General features: G+C 45.4%; 2 protein-coding genes across 3 annotated transcripts in view; both read right to left on the bottom strand.

Moving 5' to 3' along the window:
- TAF3 (TATA-box binding protein associated factor 3) overlaps positions 1 to 10,848 on the bottom strand; it is a 116,591-nt gene extending 105,743 nt beyond the window's left edge. The window contains exon 1 of the mRNA XM_059816451.1: positions 10,683 to 10,848. Within this exon, the coding sequence (XP_059672434.1) occupies positions 10,683 to 10,848 (166 nt within the window). The remainder of the gene's footprint in view (positions 1 to 10,682) is intronic.
- Positions 10,849 to 14,451: 3,603 nt separating this feature from the next.
- On the bottom strand, positions 14,452 to 21,878 carry ATP5F1C (ATP synthase F1 subunit gamma). 2 transcript variants are annotated; one of them, XM_059816549.1, is made up of 10 exons: positions 21,804 to 21,878; positions 20,981 to 21,015; positions 19,923 to 20,054; positions 19,072 to 19,276; positions 18,476 to 18,619; positions 18,015 to 18,079; positions 17,276 to 17,431; positions 16,048 to 16,144; positions 15,160 to 15,197; positions 14,452 to 14,620 (listed from the first exon to the last, which is right to left on the bottom strand). In XM_059816549.1, exons 1-9 carry the CDS (start codon positions 21,845 to 21,847, stop codon positions 15,191 to 15,193), a joined length of 885 nt encoding a protein of 294 aa, XP_059672532.1. In that variant the 5' UTR covers positions 21,848 to 21,878; the 3' UTR covers positions 14,452 to 14,620; positions 15,160 to 15,190. The 2 variants fall into 2 exon arrangements, with proteins under 2 accessions (XP_059672532.1, XP_059672533.1); XM_059816550.1 differs by lacking the exons at positions 14,452 to 14,620; positions 15,160 to 15,197 and having other exon boundaries at positions 16,044 to 16,144.
- Between the last annotated feature and the right edge of the window lie 38 nt (positions 21,879 to 21,916).

The following is a 21,916-nucleotide window of genomic DNA, read 5'->3' as shown; positions in this document are numbered from 1 at the left end:
AGGAACAATTTCATTTTGTTGAGCTGACTGTAGTTTACGGGTAGTGAAAAAAGAAGGTATCTGGTGTATCTCGCTTGATAACAAAAATACTTCACATAGTATCTTTCTCCCAGATGAAATCTACAGGCTTCATAAACTATGAGTCACTTTACCTACCGGTTAGATATACCTCCCAGATGAAACACAGGAATATTAAGTAGTGGTCTGATGAGGAGAGAATATTTTATACTAAACTTCAGGGGCTGATTTCCTGGGAGGTAATTTAAGTTTGACTCTACAGCAAAAATCTTTTCCTTACGAAAAGCATAGTGAATGAAACCTTACTGGCCAAGCAGTCAGGATCTTTATTTAATATGACCTCCAAGAAAACAGTCCAAGAGAGGATGCAGTTTGTTCTACACATGTAATTTGGCTCAAAGATTTAAAATATACAGTGTGGAAGTCCTCCAAGTGACTCGGTTTCCCTGACCTGACAGAGGGAAATCCCTCTGAAGGCCTCCGGAGGGAGGACTGGGCACCTGGCTTTGGTAGCCAAGGCAACAGTTTGAGTCTCATCCTAACTCTTCATAATAACAATAACGCAAAAAAAAGATGCCTTAAACCTCAGACATGATTTTTTTTAAATTCAATGAAATTATACTGAATTATTAAAACTCTGTATAGTTGGCTTATGAAGATATTACATCCCTACATGATGATAAGCTGTGATTTACTTTAAAAAGTAATTATGGGAAACCAGCCCATGCTTATTGAAGGAACACAATCGCTATTGTGAAGTCCCAGCTTCGGAGAACCGGGGGGATGCTCTTTTGTTTGTCCTTTAACCTAATCTCTTCTTGGTTTATCTTGAACCTGAAGCAGTCGAGCAGGCTGGTTCTCACATCACTGGATGAATTCAAACCCTCAGCCAACTCACGCCTGCAGGTACATTTAGAAAATAAGAATTTTGTTCCTAGAATTTCTCTTCTTAGTCTTGCAGTGAAGATAAGGGTAATACTCAGATTATGGTTTTGATTCCTAGCTCTGTAACACTGGCCTCTTGTGTGACTCTGGGCAAGTCGTTTGTGTTTTAATTCTCTCCACAGCTAAAAGGGAGATCAGACCAAGTTATCGCCTCTTTTGTCCGTCTGTATTTAGAACGTGAACTCCATACAACAAGAACCATCTCGGATTTTGTGTTTGTATAATATCTAGTACAAGTGCAATAATAGTTTCCCCTGCAGACTCTAGGGACAGAGAAACGTGGAGACTTACATAAACATAATTAAAGGAGAATATCACCACTCCGGAGTAGTTACGAGATCCCTATAGTTATTAGGCAGATGGAATTAAATTAAAAAATTAAATTTAGACAATTGACACAACTAAGTTTTGTGTTGTCACTTTTAGTTGCTCTACAAAGATACCTTTGAACCTACTGAACCATTTTCTAAGGTGTCAAGGCTTAACAGGTCCAAGTTGGACAGCCAGTTAAAAAGAAAAACTTGGGGAAAAACTTTTCAACAAGCCCAGAAGTAGAGCATGTGTATTCCCCAGACACTCCTGAAATCACTGGCTGTGCTGTTTGCAGGATGGGGGGATTCATGGTGAGCCTCACAGCAGTCATTCCCAGGTGGGCATTGCCTAGACCTGGAAAGCATACCGACTGGCACGGACACACACCACGCTCGTGTCCAGTTTCCCTTGGAAGAAAAATCAAGCACGCAGGCAGGGAAAACGCTGCAATAGGTTTCCCAGCTGGACAACCTGGGGTGCAGGACTGCAAGATGCACCACACCAGTGACCCCATTACTGGGGGTCCGTGAAGGTGTTTCAAGTACCTTGTTCAGTGTGTGCCTCTAGACACCAGCACCGTCATGTACTCAGGGTGAAAGTTTAGTCCAGTTTATCACTGCGATAGGAAAAAGTCTTTTCCTAGATCTGCACATGACCTTTTTAACCTATTAAAAAAGTGTACTAACATGATTAGCAAGTGATAAATGCTAAAAAGGACTTCTTCCTACAAGTGCTTATTAAGAACATGGGGCAGAGAAGCAACTACTAAGTGTAACTGAAGCATGGAAATATTTAAGCAACCATATCAAAAACCAATTATGTGTGTTAGAAAGCAGGTTCAAAAGGTGACCAAAAAAACCTGAAGAAGATTCAATTTTCCCATACCTTTGACATTTGTCTCCAAAGAGACAAAGCCAAGTCATAAGATTGATTAAAAGCTAAAAAAAATTTTTAAATCTGCAACTGTCACAGGGACAAAAAGACAGATCAGTTAACCTCTTGTTTTTAAGAAAGAGCGTCGTCAGTGGTAAAAGTGTGCAAAAAAAAGTTTCAGGTCTGTATTTAAATCAAAACACTTATCAGTTGGAAATATACACAGCACAAAAATGCATTAAATGTAATTTCAGGTGATTCACCAAATAAAGGCTTATACCTTTATACTTTTGTTTGAACAGTTTAGCATTCCCTTCTCTCTCTGGTTTAATAAAATTCACTAAAATAGCAGAAGCCAGACACATGAAAAAGAATGCTGACAAACACGTAATATACTCTTTCCTGGTCTTTCATTTAGGCTTAGGCTTTTTTCTGTAAGTAAACGATGCCAAAAAAAAAGTTTGATTTGTGCTATCCTCATTTTAAAAATTCAGATGCTGAAGCTTCCCAGGGAAATAATTAATCTAACGTCACACAGCAAGTCAGTGCCAGATCACAAACAGCTTTGGAGCTTTTGGTTTCCAGCTTCTTGCTGTTCCCTATACGATGACACTTCAAATACTATCTGTTGTCCAGGATCAGGAAGAGATGGAAGGAGGTGGGAATAATTCACCCAGCAAGTTACAACTCTCCTCCTTATCCCGCAAACAGTGAACTAAGAAAATAGCACAGCTTAAAAGCTTGTGAGAAAGATATCTCCCTGAATGGGAACTGTGCTCCAAAACTGATATAGTTGCAGCAAACAGCAGAACTAAATTAAGACCATTCTGTTTCCAAACAGCTCACCAGAAACTTGCGGGAATGGCCGTGCATTTGCGATACTCTCAGCTTCCCTATGCATGAGAACGAACACCAAGTGAGGAAGAATCTGCACACAGAAATGGATCCCAAAAGAAGTACAGCACCGAAACTATGGGCAAACATAATGCACACAGAGCTGAATATTTGTGTGGAAAGTTATCCAGCCCCCAACCCTGCCGCTCAGCATCACCTGCAGATAAACTTAGCTGTCCACAAGGTAAAACAAATCAAACAGAATGAGGGCAGTGCACTAACTCCCCTTCAAGCAGTAAAAGCTGGCTTTTGGTTTGTGGGGAAAAGGAATTTTCAGAAGCTACCAAAGCCTAGTTATTTTTGCAAACGTCACGAGAATTCCTCCAGCAAACAAGCTGACCAATGCTCATGTCATCCAAAGAAACTGGGAGGGGGTGGGTGGCGGTCAAGGAAAAACTATCTAACTTTCCTTAAATTCAGTCTCAGGAATAGCTGATTTGCTTTTGTCAAACTCATCCCCATCACCTCCTCCTTCCTGGCCCAAAATTCGTATGCATCAATGAAAAATATAACAAGCAAATAAGTACAGAACAGAAGAGCTTTTAGTTTCATGACAGTTTTTTTAAAGGGAGCAATTACAGGTCTGTAATAAATATATTGAGAAAAATTAATGAGTCATTACCCATGCAATCCGTACAGTCTATTATAAATGGCTCAGCATTCACCCTCACGTCTGCTCTAAAAGAGATTTTTTTTAAATTTTGTTTTAACCAGCAAATTATTAGGTATCGCTCCTCAGTAGCTTTATTACAGGCTCTATCACAGATTCCTTGTGCTCCAGCATGTCATACAACCCTGCCACACATTAAATACCCATGTCTCTATGCTAAATAGTTACTCCAGGATAACTCTTTCAAGCAGACAACACATCGCTTCCATCCAGCATCCACAAGAAAAGTCAGAAGCGTACACAGCAGATTATTTAATATTAAAAAGTATATATGCCTTACTTCAGTGCACTTAACTGGGGAAAAAGTGTCCTATTAATGTAGTCACCAGGCAGGCAAAAGCATCCTCTTGCTATTGCTGCTCAGAGTCTGCTCCTTTTCCTGGTAACCTCATAAACGTCAAGCAAAAACCCAAGTTGTCCTTCTTTATTGGTAGCCAGTGAGAAGTTAATTAGCTTAAAAACATCAACGTTTAAGCTTATCAGGACATAAAGAGGTACACTTCTTACAACAAACGTTATGGGCCCTGGATAGATACTTGTTACGACAGTCATTCAGCATCAGTATAGGGAATCAGCTCATTTAAACTGATCATCAAAATTTAACACTTTGTTAGACTTTATTATTATACATTGACAAGAGTGAAGGAACTAAAAAAAAAGAACAAAAATGAAAAAACATATGAGGTAAATTTGACATTTAATTAGAAAAAAAATATTTGGTTGATGCCAGGTCATTTCTCTCCACTGTAATAATTCCCAGTGAAAATATTGGTCTGTTGTTTGCATTCTCCAAAGAAGAGATGTGCTATAACAAAGTTAAGTTTTCCTTTACAGGAGATTTCGCAGTGACATTGGAACAGGTTTTGAGCCAGCTCTATCTTGGCAAAACATTTTGCAAGATCTGTCATTTTTCCTTCCCGTTACAATGTTGTGCTCACCAGATCAGAATCTGCCCTTTTAATATAAATGCAGTTTCATTATTAATATAAATTTTAATATATTTACTATTATTTATATTTCATAATATTTTTATGTATCTATATAATTAGCTTTAGGTAGTCCTGCAAGGAGCAGGGAGTTGGACTTGACCCTTATGGGTCCCTTCCAGCTTGAAATATTCTATATTTACATAAAAATAATCTTCACAGAAGTAGTCACACAACATGAAACTAAGGAGCAACTTTTGAACTTTATTTCCTCACTGTACGCAAATTTCAGCAGAAAGAATAAGAATAAAAAAATAATCACAGCCTATCCAAGCATATGCTCAACACTGAAATTTCAAGGAAAGAGCACTGAAACACCCACTTCTAGATCCAACATACCTCCAAGTTAATTATCTAGTTTATTACACTTCTAGTTTTAGCAGCAGATAATCTAAATTTGCCCTGCTGAAATAAGCCCAGGTGCCCTCAGTGATGATTAAAGTTAAGCAGCTTCTACCTGGTTCTTTTTTAAAGCAATGTAGTAGAAAAATCAGGCTTTTGGGGGCATAAACTGTAAATCCCCTCCTCATCCCTCTCATGAATTGCAACCACCCATGTGAATATACTGGAAACTGAAGTCTCCTACTGCATGTGCTAAGTTAAGAGGTAAAACACAAGGTATTCTGCATGTCTATAACCAACCCTCCCACTACCAAGATGCATTAGCTAAATTCATAGCAAATGAAGCAGATACCAGTCTGTCTTCACTGGACAGTTCCCCAATATAAAAAAAAAACCACCACCACAACGTATGCAAGAAAATCCAGAGCAGTTAACCCAAAGCACCAAAGCACCAGCTGTGCTGCCACCTCTATCAAACCACGTGAACCGTCAGTGCAAAACGAAGCGACACATAGCAGCAAACTTTTCCCCTCTGCTTAAAACAAACAGCAACAACAACAAAAATGTAGAACTCCACTCTCAGAAACCACACAATGTCAGTTTGTTTTGTAGTTCAACACCTTAATTACATACTCCAACACTGTTTTTCAAATACTTTATCTAAATTTTAGGATAACAACATGTGTGAAGTGTACAGCACATTGAATAGGCTTCCTCTTACAAGCTTTCCACAAATTTGAACAGCGTAATGTGGTGTACTTTAACAGGAAACCCCTTATTTTCTCCCCTGTAAGTTCACTCTCTCCTCCACCCCCAACACAGTGTTCAGAAGCATTTCACGGCATCAAACACATCTCAAGCCCGCTTTGCAAATCCTTTTGCCTTCTCTTTGCAGCTACAGAAGCTCCCATCAAATACAGCTACTGCAAATGCAAAGAAACAACAGCAGAAAAGTAACGAATATCTTGAATGTCGCTCTCCTAATGGGATGTAACAGCTGGAACAAAGATCTAACGTAGCTGGGAAAGCCATCATTTTCCTTTGCAACTGAGAAAATACGTGAACAGCAATGACATGCTTTTCAGAGCAATACCACACTGTCTCAATTACGTCAGAGTAAATCCATTCAGTTTCGAATACAAAGATTATGTCCCTCCAGCTGACAACCCTGCTAACTCAAACCCCACTGGTTTGACTCTGAGATAACACACTGACAATAAAGATGCTACAATTGGAATTTAATTAATTCTACTTATGCAAAAGCATGGCAAAATTCAGCTCATTCATCCAGAGCTGGGTTTGCACAGTAACTTATTTTAAAAGCAAAAGGAAACAATTCTGAAAAAGCAGCGAGACATCAGCTAAGCATTAAGATGTCTTTTTACAAACCTTTTAAAGAAATAAATACAGGGATCGTTTTGAGAGAGGTAATACAAGAAATACCATATCACTGGCATGAAAACAGCATATTCCCCTTCTCCTTCAGAAGAGAAAACAAACAAAATAAGACTGCGATATTTCCGTCACCATTTGAAGAGGGGGGGAAAAAAATTCCTTTCCCCACCTTCAGGAAGCACACCCAAAGCAAGAAAGGGATACCTTATTTCTATGCACTTCCAACTTCTCAAGCACTGAAAGGAAAAAGTTGAATTTTCACCATCTCTGGGTCTTTTCCTCACAGTCTTACAAACACTACGGTACCTGTAGCAGAGTCAGCTGAGCTCAGGGGGCAACGCTGCTCAACAACTCATCTCTTGCACAAGCAGTGATCTGGTTACAAAAGCATCTCTGCAAAATTTGTACTAATCATATCGAAGGACAGCTATGACCCAGCCTAGGTTAGCTCCCTTCTCACCCCATAACCCAGTTCTCCCAAACTCTCTATGTTGTCCCCTTTAATCCCTTTACAGATCATTTCTGTTTGGATTGAGATACAGACTTCACAGGTGCAGCAGCTGCACTGGTGCTGCTGGTTTAATATTGCACAGTCCCGTTTCCAGACTAACCATACACAGCTTCACATCCAACTAGCTCTCAAATTTGCTGAAAGCTTGTACGAGGAAACCTATTCAACCTAGAACTCAAAGAGTTTGCAGCAGTATTAACAAGTTCCTCCTAAGCTCAGTTACGCTGGCAGTGCCAGACTCGATGTCAATTATTCCTGAAATGACAAAGCAGAGGCAGGACCAGGTATCAGGTACCTTCAGCTCATCACTCTGCTTTATCAGGGGTCACTGCAGCAGTGAGAACTTCTGCTACAAAGAAGGGACATGAGCACAAGCAGCGGCACCTTCAAGCCATGGCTGCTTGTCTCCCAACCAAGCCGATCATGCCATGCTTCCCAGCTCATGGGTCTTTGCTCCACACACTCTCCAAATTTACTCTTGGAGAGGAAGATGACACCTCCAGCCTTCACAGTTCCTCTGACCTTGAAGCTGCATCCACCACCAGTTGACAGCAACATGCCTCTGATACTCCTCTCATCTGTGGCTGTGACACCCTCATTAGCACAGCTCCCACTACTTGGACAGAAGTGCTGGCGAACTTCTCCGTTTACACAGTTCAGAGCTGCCATCCCTGTTACCTCTTCCTCACAACCTCCCGCAGTTCCCAGCACATTCTCTGAACTGGTGGTGTCTACCCGTAGCCCCAAATCCACCACCAGTGAGTCACCCTCTCCTCAACCAGCACTTCAGGCAAGCAATCACATTATCCATCACAAATCCAACCCCTGCTTCCTCTAAACGCCTTCCTCACTGCCAGACCCAACCACAGCAGCTCTGACCTCTGCCCCAGGGGCTCTCCAGGACTTCCCCCTCCACAAGCATACACAGATAGGCAGAGCAGCAGCAGCCCACAACCCCACAGCTCCCCAGCACACCAAAAGAAGGGGTAACAGGGAACAAGTCCCTCTCGGTACAGGAGGCACAAGCAGCCCTGTTTCTCCATGCACTCACAGCCTATACCCACCCCTCCAGGGCACCCTTGCTCCCCCCCAGCCTTTCCACTATGTGAATCACCCTCAATACTTACAGATCCAGCAGCAGCACTGGCAGCCGCACCTCTGCACAAACATTACTACTGTCCTCCCCCGCCACGTTACACCCTCCCTGCCCCACACACAGGGCAGCAAAGGCCTCCGCACACACAGACTCATGACCCTCCAACCACACCAACTGCCTGAGCCTTGCTCCACATCCCCTGCAATACTCCCTGTGTTCAGACCCAGCGCTGACCCCAACAGCCTCCCTCTCCCCACATACCACCACCTCCCCACGCCCTCCTTGACCCAACAGGACACTGGCACCCCCTTCTTGATATTCCCACACCATCCTACCCCAGTCAGCGTTACTGACCCAGCAAGCAACTGGTCATCCCACCCTCCCACACCCCCATATTCTGCAGGTACCAGCAGGTCATCTGCCCCATTCAGTACCCTCACTGCAGGGACACAGACAATCCTGAGGGACACACAACATCACCCTCTGTCGCGCTCCCAGAGTCATCAGTGATACTTGTTCCTTCCCCATCCTGTCCACACACACACACTCCATATTCCTGTGTGACCCAGCCAGCCGTCCTTGCACTGACTCCCAGATCTCTCTTCTTTCCCTTCTCCCGCCTGGTGTAAACTCACCCCTTCCATGCTCCCACTCCAGCACAGCCGCACCCCAAATCCAGTGAGGCCGTGGGCATCCTGTCCCCCACCATTACTCCCAGCTCCTTCTGCACATGCCACGTCAATGGCAGCATTGGCTAACTCCAGTCCCCAAGATATCCAGACAAACTATGCATCCACATGAAAACACTCACACCTCATGTCACATGCACTAAAATTATCCCCAACCCCATCCCTCCATTCTCCATACACATACTCCACACCTCCCACATGCAGCCCCGTCACCCTCCCACGTCCTGTGCACTACCACTCCGCTGCCCCCAAAAAACGCTCTAGTGCATCCCTGCCTTCACACACTGCAGCCCCACATCCCTCAGACACACGTTCCCAGCCCCACAGTACCATCACTTCACCCTGTACGCACATATCCCCAGCCTCACGTATATGGCCCCGTGCTGCCCTTGTACATGTGCATCCCTGACACCAGGCATCACAGCCCCACGTCATCCCTATACACATACACCCCTAACTCCGCACAACATAGCACAAGTGCATCCCCTGCCAGGACTAAAGCCCCACACCTCTCCCTGCACACGTGCACCTCCAGACCACAAACTGCTGCCCTTACACGTACATACCCAACCCAGAGCACTGCAGCCTCAGCAATAGCATTTCCAACCACATCTCTCTCTCCCCATGCAGGTGACTCCACTCTCCCCAGGCACACCTTTCGGACCCCAAGCACTGCAGCTCCATCTCTTCACTACTTACACACACCCTAGACACAGGCACTACAGACCCAGCCATGGGGTTTAACACCTCCCCATCCCGTACACCCAGCCCAAACCTTGCATCCTACAGCTTCAGCACTTCCACTTGCGCCCACATCCTGGACCCTACACACACATCCCCACCTGCAGTGGGCCCCCACAGCCTCCTCAGCATTCCCACCAGGGCACAGACCCTGATCCAGAGGTGAGCCAGGACAACACAGCAGCAGCATCACGTCATCCCATGCATACACCCTACCCAGCAAGAGGGCTGGCTGCCCCTTCTCCCCTGCCAATATCGCCCCCACCCCGATCCAAAACACTACAGCCCCAGCAGCAGGGCCCACAGTCCAACCTTCCCCTCCTGTACACATGCACACCCTGCTACACTGCAGTCAGAGCAAGTGGGACAGCTGCTCCATCTCCCCACACCCCAGACCCACTGCTTCAGAGCTCCATTTCTTCCAAGACCACAGCCCCAGAGTCCCAACTCCTCACTCTTGCCCACACCCCAGACCCACAGCCCATCTCTCCCTCGCAGCAGAGCCCCTGTGTGCCAGCACTGTCCCATGGCTTCCTTCCTTGTCCTCTCAGCTCCCTGCACTGCTCCACAGCCCAGGTCCCCTTTATCTCCCCTCAGATAGAGTACCCCACAGCCCACCTCCCCACAGCCCGATCTCCTCCACGGCCCCTGCACTGTGTCACAGGCTGATCTCCCCCATGCCCTCACCTCCCTGCCAGAGACCATTTCACCCTGTTCTCTCCCTACAGAATTGCCCCACAGACCACCACAACACCGCCCCACAACCTGGTCTCCCTCATGCACACACCTTGCACCCACTGCCCCACACAACACAGCAGTGCCCAAAGCCCACCTCCCCATATCCTCCTGCACTGCCCCACAGCCCACATCTCCATGACTCCCCCCCTGCAAAACAGTCCCCAGCTCCCAACACTGCGCTACAGCTTCCCACCCCACAGCTGCCCTCCCCATGACCCCACAGCGTTACCCCACAGCCTTCCTTCCCACAGACTCCCCTCCCTACGGCCCACAGCACCGCTCCGCAGCCTCCCTTCACAGAATGGCCGAGGCTAGCAGGGACTTATGGAGGTCACTTAGTCCAGACCCCTGCTCAAGCAGAGCCACCCACAGCCGGCTGCCCAGAACCGTGTCCAGACCACAACGACTACGTTCCTTCCCACAGCCTCTCCCCACAGCACTATCCCCAGCCCCCGGCCCGGCCCGCACTCACAGAGCTCGCAGTAGCGGTGGCAGCCCCGGCCCAGCCCCTGCAGGTACCGCTGCAGCACGTCGGTGAGGAGGTCGCAGGCCGAAACCTGCACCGAGTCCCAACCCAGCGCCTGGCAAATCTGCGCCACCGACACCCGCAGCAGCCACCGCGAGTAGGTCTCGCACATGCCGGCTCGGCTCGGCGCGGCGCCGCCCGGGCCCGCCGCCCGCCCTGGGCCGGGAGGGCCGAGGGAGGCTCACGCACAGCCCGCCGCCGCCGCCATCTTGGCGCCGCGCCTCCCCGCCGCCCGCGCCAGGCCGCGCTGCTACAGCGCCGAGCGCATCGAGCGGGACGCGTCGCGTCGCATCAAGCGCTCGGCCGTCGGCAGGGCAGCGGGGCGGGCGGGAAGAGGGGTTGTGGCAGCGGAGGCGGCCGGGCCTCGGCGCGGAGCAGCTCGTCCCCCCCCGGCCCCAAAACCGGGGTTTCCTACAGCGGTGTGAGGAAAAGTTAGTCTCGGGCGGCCTTTCGGAGCGCTGGAGGCTGGTGGGCCCTGGGCTGGGCTTCCCCAGGGGCGCAGGACCGCCGCCTCTCCTCCGCAGGCCCAAAGCGGCTGGGCGGGGGCTGGGCCCATGAGGTGCTGGAGCAGAACCCAGGCGCTTCATTTAAACAAGCAGCAGTGCCACGTGTTACCAGAAACCTGAAAATTCTTGCTCAAAACAGTTCATCCGAAGCCCTGTTTAATTATTTTTATCTTTTTTTTTTTCTTTTCAGCTGGGTGGAGGAGGAAGATGTCAGCCCTCACCACCACTGGGTTTTCCCTCCGCTGCAGGACCTAACTCATCCTCAGGTGGCTCATACCTGCAGACATCAAATGTTTGCTGTCCAGACCTTGCCATTAAATCTTTTGGGTGAAGGCCTTTAATTACTCCTCATGCTAATCCTGTCAGTTGGTCACTTTTTGGTTTAGAGATTGCGGTTTCTGGCTGTCAGGTCCCACCTCATCACTCCACAGCTGTGTGGCCTTGCCATCCGTGTTGCCATATGTGTCACCCATATGGCCAACACTGCATCAGGTTTGTTTTGGAGCAACCTCCTGCGCTGAGGTGGAAGTTGCAGGATTAGGCCTGTGCTGTGAGGAATGGGAATCTGAGAAATGGGAGAGGACATTTGAGTGTAACAGAATCCTTTGACAGTGAAGAGACTTAAGGACACAGGAAGGAGGCTGATTTAAGACACTTTAAACCAAAATTGACTTTACTGCCAGAGGACTTGTAGATATTTCTTTTCTGCAGCAAAAAAGTCTGATTTGTTACATTTCTCTCTAATTTTAGTAATTCCTCCAGAGACTTTTGTGAATCTCTTCTGCAGATGCAGTTTTTTGCACATGGTGGAGCCACCAAAAAAAGTAATTTTTAAAAGCCAGTATGAGCCAAATTGAAGGGAAGTTAGGGGGATCTTTTGGGGAAGCAGAACCTTGCAAGGTCACCTGTATGTAGGCAGGCATATAAATAATTACATATAAGGCTGAGATTGCCTAGGCAGTAGAAACATCCGCTTTGGGAACAGATGTAGCAAAACTGGCAACAACGAGGAAAAAGTTTTTATGGGTGAGTTGTTTATTTGGGAAAAAAAAAAGCAGGGAAAGGATGAAACCGTCATGGCAAAAAGGAGGATCGAGAAACAAAAATAATGGTTACTGAGTGGTGTGGGAGGTAGAATGAGGAGCAATGGAGCTGTTACTCAGTGGTAGATGTCTATACACTAATACCACAAGTGCTAAACTGTAACTCAGTAATTGTGTGTAACTAATCAGAGCGTGAAGGACAGAATTGTAAATAATAGCGGTCTATTATTAGAAGTTAATTAGTTCACAAATTAGCTCTTTGATTTATGAGACCATTAGTAGTGTGTTGATTAGTCAATAAACAGCCCGGTGTCTTGTATCAGTCACATCTCGAGTCTGCAGCCTGAGGAGAGGGGAGCTGGACCCACGGCAAAGCCCTGCAGCTCATCATTTGTCAGGGCAGGCGGATGTTCTTTGCTCACTCCCTTCAATCCGTTCACAAGCTTTGGGCAGTTTTGAACTGGCACCACATTTCCCATCTTAGAAACGTATTTTTTGGAGTGCTCTAGAAAGCTGCAAATGCACGGGCCCCCTTTTTGAAACTTCGCAAGTATTCTGAAGGGAATTAACATGCAGTTTTGACACAGTCCCCCACAACATCCCTCTCTCTAAATTGGAGAGAGATGTATTTGATGGGTGGACTGTTCGGTGGATGAGGAATTGGTTGGATGGTCACATCCAGAGGGTAGTGGTCAATGGCTCAATGTCCAGATGGAGATCGGTGATGAGTCGTGTCCCTCAGGGTTCCGTATTGGGACCAGTAGTTCAGTATCATCATTAGTGACATAGACAGTGGGATCAAGTACACCCTCAGGAAGTTTCCAGACAACACCAAGCTGAGTTTTGTGGCTGATGTGCTTCAAGGAAGGGATGCCATCCAGGGGAGCCTGGACAAGCTCAAGAAGTGGGCCCACGTGAACCTCATAAGGTTCGCTAAGACCAAGTGCAAGGTTCTGCACCTGGTTCAGGGTAACCCCCGGTAGCCTTATAGGCTGGTGGATGAAGGGATTGAGCCACCGTGTGGAGAAGGACTTGGGGGTGCTGGTGGATGAAAAGCTAGACATGAGCTGGCAATGTGCGCTCGTAGAGAAAGCCAACTGTATCCTGGGCTGCATCACAAGCAGCGTGGCCAGCAGGTAGAGGGAGGCAAGTCCACCCCCCTACTCCACTCTGGTGAGACCCCACCTGTAGTACTGCATCCAGCTCTGGGGTCCTCAGCACAGGAAAGACGTGGACCTGTTGGAGTGGGTCCGGAGGAGGCCATGAAAATGATCAGAGGGATGGAACACCTCTCCTATGAAGACAGGCTGAGAGAATTGGGGTTGCTTAGCCTGGAGGAGAGAAGGCTGTGGGGAGACCTTATGGTGGCCTTTCAATACTTAGAGGGGGCTTGTAAGAAAGATGGGGACAGACTTCGTAGTAGGGCCTGTTGCAATAGGACAAGGGGTAATGGTTTTAAACTAAAGGAGGGCAGATTCAGACTAGACATAAGGAAGACATTTTTTATGATGAGGGTGATGAGACAGTGGCACAGGTTCCCCACAGAGGTGGCAGATGCCCCATCCCTGGAGACATTCAAGGTCAGGGTGGACGGGGCTCTGAGCACCCTGATCTAATGGAAGATGTCACTGCTCATTGCAGGGGGGTTGGACTAGAGGAGCTTTAAAGGTCCCTTCCAACCCGAACTATTCTGCAATTTATGAACATGGGGTTCAGGGACTTGGAAAGAACTTCCCTCTGTGGACACCCTGCTCCTTAGGTACATCGACCTCACCCAGGCTGCACATGAAGTACTCCTTTGTGTCTTGGAAGGGGGAAGAAGGGAAGGCTGGAGGTTGCAGGAAGGATTTCCTGGCCTATCTGACAGGAATTAAAGGACATGTTGGGGGGGGGGGGGGGGGGCAAGGAAGGGAACAGTCAGATGGGCTGGGGACAGCAGGAAGGTCCCTGATGGACCCAGCTGGCTTGGCACACTGCCGCTGGACCAGGCAGGTTGTAATTTCACATGGAAGAGAGCACAGAGGATGGATAAATTTACAGAGGAAAAGGGAAACACCCGCTTATATATTTCTGCATGTAAGATACATTTTGTAATGTAGAGCGCAGCTTTTAAAAAAATTATGTTTCAAAGAGTAAGCAAGTCAAACCCAGATATTTAAGACACCAAGAACATTTGCTCCATGGCCAGGCAGAAGGATTTGTTTCACGTGGGTGGTTTATTGTAAGAATTTACAGATTTCTGCGGCTTTACCACTTCTTCACAAAATAACAGAGCAGTCTTCTTAACACAGACACAGGCAAGTTAAACCATATGCTCAGAAGAGCTCTTCTTCACCTGTAAGGAAAATTGAAGCAAATTAAACCTCTTTCATTTATTTAATTAAAACTTTTATCTCCTCCAGTTTGACTACTTCAACTCATTAATATTCCTTACTTCCTCCCCCCACAAATTTTCTATCAAGTCTATTTTTCCCTGAAGTTTTAAATTTTCAATATGCTTATTGTGCTACAGAAACCTCTTTTGGTACAACGTCTTACACACAGACGTTTTTAAGTCATTGCGTTAAGGTCAGGGCACTATGAAAAAATTAAAACGGTAATTGCAAATGAATTCAATAACCCAGAGATGTTTAAAAAAGCCAGAGAAAATGATGTCAAATATGGATGTATGCTATCATAGACATATGTTGCTTAAAATTACTGGTGCTTAACTTCTTGTTCAGACACATTCAAACTAGCAATGGGCAGTTTCCCAGCAAAATGGAGAAGTTTCTCTGACCAACCACACTGAATTCCGACTTCCTTGTTTGACTTCAAGATTGTTTGTGTGAATTCATTTTAAAACACAATCCAGTTTCCGTTTCATAACTTTACCTCTTGGATTTGGCTGAACCGCTTTTTCCGATTAATCCCTGGTTATGGTATTACGAGAAAAAACAGAACAAGCAGGTTAAGGAAGCAACTCATGCAAATTCAGGCAAAACTATGCACATGTTTATGACTGCAAATGTATTGTGAGGAGCACAATACAGCAGGTAACTGCAACATCGTATGTATTCCAGGCATTTTGTAAAGACACAGGCTATTACCACATGTATTTGCATCTGAGTATAGCACAAATTTTTAGCTGTTAGATGTAATATGCATTAGCTACATGCAGTTACAAATTGTGGCCTGAGCCCACACATTTGTAACCTGCAGGACACACCTTCACAAAACATCTTTCTCAGAGAAATAAGCATAATACTGAACTTAAAGTAAAATACACATTCCGTATCAACAGACGCTAGAGATTCCCTCCTTCCAACCCCACCCTCAAACTCTCAGCTGCTGGCCACCACCGCTGGCTGATTTCTCCAAAAGCGTTTCAGCCAGAGCTGCACCCCCCCACACCCCCCCACTACTGGGCTGTTTAAGCAGACAGAGTAGGAGTCGTCCAGGTAGAAGGGAGGAGAGGGGAAATCCACTCAAAAGCCAAAAAGGAGGAAAACCACCGCCTGTTCAGGCGAGGATGTGTGTGGAGGCTAAAGATCTATTTTACCAGCTTTTTACCTTTACCTGGCCAAAAAAGACTACCAAACTTCACACTTGTTAGTAGAACTGTGCAAGCTGAAGAACTTGAGAGTCATGCCATGGACTGTCTTCCCATCGGTTTTACAACCCACGTGCCCTAACCTTCCCCGTGAACCTGACTGAAGCAGGACGTACAAGCATTACACGACTTTGCAACGACTCCTATTTCACATTTGTACAGGTACTCACAGAGCAGCAGCACCAGAGATGATCTCAATAAGCTCCTTGGTAATGACGGCTTGACGGGTACGGTTGAATGTCAAGGTCAATTTGTCAATCATCTCAGCTAGAAAAAATTCAGGTTGGAATTTAAACATAGAGTAAGTATTCAAAAAGAGAGAAAGAGAAGCTGTATGAACAGCATACCAAATAGTCTCATAAATCCATGCAAACGATCAAGAGGCTTACTGCACTTTTCTGTTTTTTCCCCCTACAGATAACACTACTAGTAGACAATCTAGCAACTTGATAATTGGGCTTAAGGCATCAGAATTAAACATCTGAAGAACAGCTGACAGGCTAGTGAATACCGTGGTATGACATCACTTATTTTACCATAACAAAGCATGCGCTATTTTGCTTTTAAATGAGATTTCACCGTCAATAACTACATCAGTATTTCCTTCAAGTTACTATTGTTCTGGTAAAGGGAGCGAGATTTTTCAAATTTCTTTTTCTTCCCTTTTTTTTTTTAAATGCAGAAGGTATCACCTCTCTCAAGATGGGGCAGTCAGTGGACAGCCACACCTACATTTCCAGGTAGCCCAACTGCATATCACATCGGCTTCACTCAGTCACCAGCATCCTTAATGCAACACTACCTTCTTAGGACTGAAGTCTTAACCACCATGACACATTTAAAGCTCCTAGCTATCTGCCACTAATACCAACTGCGTACTCTCTGCACTGCGCTCAGTTTGGACACCTTCCAAGGAATACCTGCATATTCTCAACTTGCTGCATGACAGGTGGTAAAGTATTTAACCACTGTTTCAGTTTCCCCACCTTTAAATTGGTGCAGTACTAATTACACTGGGCTCACAAGTAGGTACAGGTTTATAAAAATTTTGGAAATCCTCAGACCAGCCACATGAGAGGAGTGTAAAGAATTTTTGGCCATTACAAGATTAGTTTAGTATTTCAAATTCTTGGTAAGGAATCTGTTATTTCACTTCCAGTTACCTAGTCTTGTTTCTCATATACTTGACAGCAAACCCTCCTTCCAGGGACTAAATAAGGTTCCCATGTTCAGAAAAGAATCCCCGTTGAATTGGCTCAAAAAAACAGACTCAATTTGGAATTAAGAGAGAAACCAGCTAATTTCTTATCATTGTGGAAGCCAAGAATTACACAAAGGGAGGTCAGTACTTTCATGCTAAACTGCTGACGTCCTGGGAAACCCACAGAGTAGACTTACAAGCATTTTTGCTAGCGTTGTCCATAGCGGTCATCCTAGCACTCTGCTCGCTGGTGGTGGATTCTTTCAGGGAGTAGTACAGAATATTTGCCAGTGTAAATTCCTGGTAGTTTCTCAGCACATCAGCATCAATATCATCATAGATACTTAGGCTTTCTGTAAAATATGAAATCTAAGATATACTACTTCTAGCAAAACAATATAATGCCATGTGCAAGACTATTAGGCTAGCCTGTTTTTCTACTTAAGGCAGTGCGGAGGGATTTTCCCTACATACATAAATAGCAGAGAGATTAAGCATTTTATGTTTTTTTTAATTCAATTTAATACTAGGAAGGTCAGACTCTGACCAAGCCCAAATACATTATTGGTGTATTTTATTTAATCTTCCCATACAATATTGCAAAAACATTCTGGGGTGTTTTTACTGAGTAATGCAAAATTACTCAGTGCCCAGGCTATTCACTGCCGAAAACACTGAAACTGGCAGAGTTTGGCACATGCGTAATTCTTGCTTGAGAGAGAATCTCAAATCAAAATTAGTAAAACTGTTCTTTTTAACCTCCTTGCCCCACAGCACCTTGATAGGTCAGCCTTGGACTGCCAGGGTAAAACAACCTGTTAAACTTATGATACACACACCATAAAAAGACGTTTTAATACCGCATTCCCATATTCAGAATACTTTTTCTGTGATTTATCACTTCACATAACTGGTGGTTTCTAGTTTACTACTTACCAGAACCAGCAACTGTTTCAAGGGAGAAGATTGGTTTTTCATCAGTCTTATAGGAGATGACAGACCTGTATAAAAATAGCATGATAGGGTTAGTTGAACTGAAGAGCCAAAATTGAGTGTTTAAAATCAAATTAGAATAGACAACTTCTGGCCTTCCAATTCTACAAAGTTTTGCGATAATCCTGATGAAGAGGTCTCAGATACTACGTGGATATAATGACATGCTGACTGTAAATACAACAGCACCCACTGTACAAGTAAAAAGAGAATTCCAACCACAGCGATTAAAAAATCCCAGCCAAACCAACATCTCTTCACACACAACAAAATGCACTCACTCCTCAAGAAATAAAGTCAACATGCCAATTCACGGTCAGTTTTCATATTACTTCATCGGGCCAACATGCTCTTTGAAGCTGTCTACCCAGTATTTTTGCAGTGCAGTTTCAGTTTAATCTTACCTGAACCGATTGTAGATGACAGAGCCTTCATCAAATTCATACCCAGAGTTTAACAACTCTAAGGCAATGACTGAAGCATCTCCAAAGCTCGGAGGTCTCCGTCCCACTTCTTTGAATGTCAGCAGGAAGTAATTGCCATGTGTCCTGCAGTAACATCAAACCTGTGTTAGAACAAGTGGATGCTCTAACGTACAACTACATGGCACCAAGAAGCAATGAGTCCGGTAACCTACTAGTGTTCAGAACCAGGCATTTTACTGAATTAGGGTCTGAGACAAATTTTGCTTTTTTTCCCAGTTAAATTATTATGATAGCTTCAGTGATAAACACACACTTGTAACAGCGCTAGTGTTGCTAGCTTTTGGACTTTCATTTCAAAAATAGAATAGTGCTGTGCAGCAGTTTCACGAATGTCCCGAGGACCAAAACCCCTTTTAGCATATTTGCAGATTTTTTTTTTTTTAAAGGAACTTGAATTTAGCACAGTTCCATTAAATGCAATTGCCTGTGAAGGCCACACAGCTTTGCAAGCAGTCTTGAAATTTCTACCACAGAAAACAACAAAAATCACCAAACCCAACCCTTCTCCCTTTTACCTCTGAAGTAGGCCTCTGATCTTGTCACCTACTCCAACCACCATAACTTCTTTCCCTGCGTTTGAGAGGTTGGTAATCTCGTTCTTCAAGGTCTTAGCAATAGACGTATGGATAGCACCACACAGACCTCGGTCAGAGGACACACCAATAAGGAGGTGCTTCTTCTTGTCCTCAGGTGCCTTTATTTCTGCCTTCTCATAGAGAGCTAAAAAAAATAAAAAAGAAAAAAAGGATAAGTTATTCAAGGGTGCCAGGAAGCAAATAAGTCATATCAAAATACCTCTGACTTACTCTAACTAAACTAATATCTAAAGGGGTTCCAAATCACAGCCAGATGAATTTTATCTCCCTCACAATCATTCAAATTTGCACGTGATCTGACCAGAGGTGACAAAGAAACAATTCAAAGCCAGCCACATCTCTGCATCGGATATCACACAATCAGTGTCATTGCTTAGTTAAGTTTGCTGTGCGAGTCCACTGCCTCAGGAGCAGGTGCAGCCCAGGAGTTCACAAGAAGGTTTGGCAGTAGCTGTGCTACAGAGATGGGACACAATTCCATTAACAGATAGAAACAGGCCAGAAAGACTGAATTGTGGTGCTTTTATGGCTAACAACCACACAAAGTTAAAAAAGTAATCAGAAATCATAATGAACTTCACATTAGAACTCTTAAAAATAGCTATCCATATATTACTTGTAAGGAATACTCAAGGTGACAGTGGCCTAGCGATACAAATTCTTTTGGGAAAAATCTACTAAAAGGTTAAAAAAGTCTAGGCATTTTATCACCACCATGAAAGCCTTCCTCTTCTGTTCCCACACCACACAGTGCAAGAGCCTTCTCTCACCCAGTGCTCCTGTGCCATAGACTCTAGCAGGCTTCAGCTCCCTCTCAGCTCTTGCATATTTTGCTGCAGAAACCATCTTCATGGACTTGGTAATTTTCTGAATGTTCTTGATGGACTTCAAACGCCTGGTAACTACAAGATTAATAGTTGAAGGTCACGGGCCGTACTGGGCATAATGACATCAAAAACAAGCAATAAAATGCTAGCAATAGCCATCCAAAAATATCTTGCCAAGTTCCTCAAAGAAGAAAAAATAAGCAAACAATACACAAATAAACCTCATAAAAGACATGCCCTTAGTATTTACAGTAAGAATGCAACAAGAGTAGTAATCTGGCTAACCCAAATGCATCTTTACAACAGGTCTTTTCCCCCAGACGTAACATTTATTTAATATTTAGCCCAACATAAGATCTATTTACTATTCTTTTTCTTTCCACTTCTACCTGTTTCACAAATATACCATTTGAGGTATATTGTCATCCTTTCCTAGACAACAAGGTCTGTGGAGGGGAAGACCCAATACTATAATAAGACAGAATAAACTTCCTCCTCTTTAGTTTGTGGCAAAATAAGATTCATAAAAATACTGATGCAAAAAGAAAACAGAACAGGTGTCCTAAAAACAAGCACAATTCCAAGACAATATCCCTGTACAAAAACCTACGAGGAACATCTTAAAGAAGCATTATCAAAGTGGAACCATTTTCCCCCAATGCTGGATAAACACACAGGGAAATAAACATAACAGAAACCAACTTATTCTTAAAGGTGAGCAAAAAATCTGGTTTAGCACATATGCTAACGTTATTTTGAAACTGCATTTGAGTAAAACTATATTGGTTTGCTGAAATGACTTCCAAATTAGTGCTGCAAACATTTTAAGCAATGCCTTTTCTGAAGGACACTTGTTTAATATAAGAAGCGATGGAGGCTCATATATCAATGTTATGGTGTACCACAATTAGTTTATCCAACAGAGGCTAAACAAAACTGTATTTTAACATATGGTTTTCCAGCAACACTTCCCCTCAAAAGCGAACAAAAGCAGTACTTACTGTCTTTTAGAGTTGCCATATTCCTGACTTGGCCCCTGAAAATGAATGCAGGAGAAATTAGGATAGCTCACCAGCTCTCCAGCAAAGCAACACCTATCAAGGGCAGGTCCCTTTCAGAGGGATGAAAATTTAGGAACTGCTGTTCCTTAAAAAGCACCTGTAGCAGGGACAAGCCACTCTAAACCATGCCTTCCGTCCTTTCCCTCATCTCCTGTATCACTAAATATATTACCCACTGCCTTGGGTAATGGCACGATGTAAACGAGGGCGAGACAACAGGGCATCAGAAGGGTACAACTTTCAAACAATGTAAATGTTGTGTAAAAACGATTAAAACGAAGTAGACAAGGCTACACCATTTCCTGACAAGAGCAGAGTCTCCTCGCACCGCCTGTCATCTACGAAGCTGTCTTTTTTCATTCCTCTTGCCTCGCCCATTCGCCTCCCCTCGGCCGAGCGCCCTTTCCCTGCGAGCTGCCCTCTCCCCCTCGCCCCCCACCCACAGAGCCGCGGCTGAGAGGAGGGAGCCTCCGTCCCCAGCAGGTCACCGCCATGCCCCCGGGAGGCCGCTTCCCCCCAGCCTCACGGTCACCGCTCCTCCAGCCACACCAGAGCTCGCAGCACCTCACGGGCTGGGCCGGGCGGCGGCCCCGCCACCCCTGGGTGCTGCACGGCTGAGGGGAGCGTCGCCCCCTCAGCCCCCCGGGGCCGGCCTCAGCCTCCCGGCCGCCCCAAGGGACCGCCCTGCCGCTTGCCGCCACCACCGGGACGCATCCCCCCCGTCCCCACAGGGTCCCTCTCAGCACGCAACCCCGCCCGTTACCATTGCGGCTGGTAAAGGGCGACGGCGGCCCCCCGGGCGAACATGGCGGCACCTCCACCACAGCCCCGCTGAAGGTCAGCGCGCCCGCACCGCGCATGCGCGCAGCCAGGCCC

This window comes from Gavia stellata, chromosome 4 (assembly GCF_030936135.1).
Source record: "Gavia stellata isolate bGavSte3 chromosome 4, bGavSte3.hap2, whole genome shotgun sequence".
Classification (NCBI taxonomy): domain Eukaryota; kingdom Metazoa; phylum Chordata; class Aves; order Gaviiformes; family Gaviidae; genus Gavia; species Gavia stellata.
Note: the sequence above shows the minus strand (reverse complement) of the source record. Positions and strands in the feature narration are given on the sequence as shown.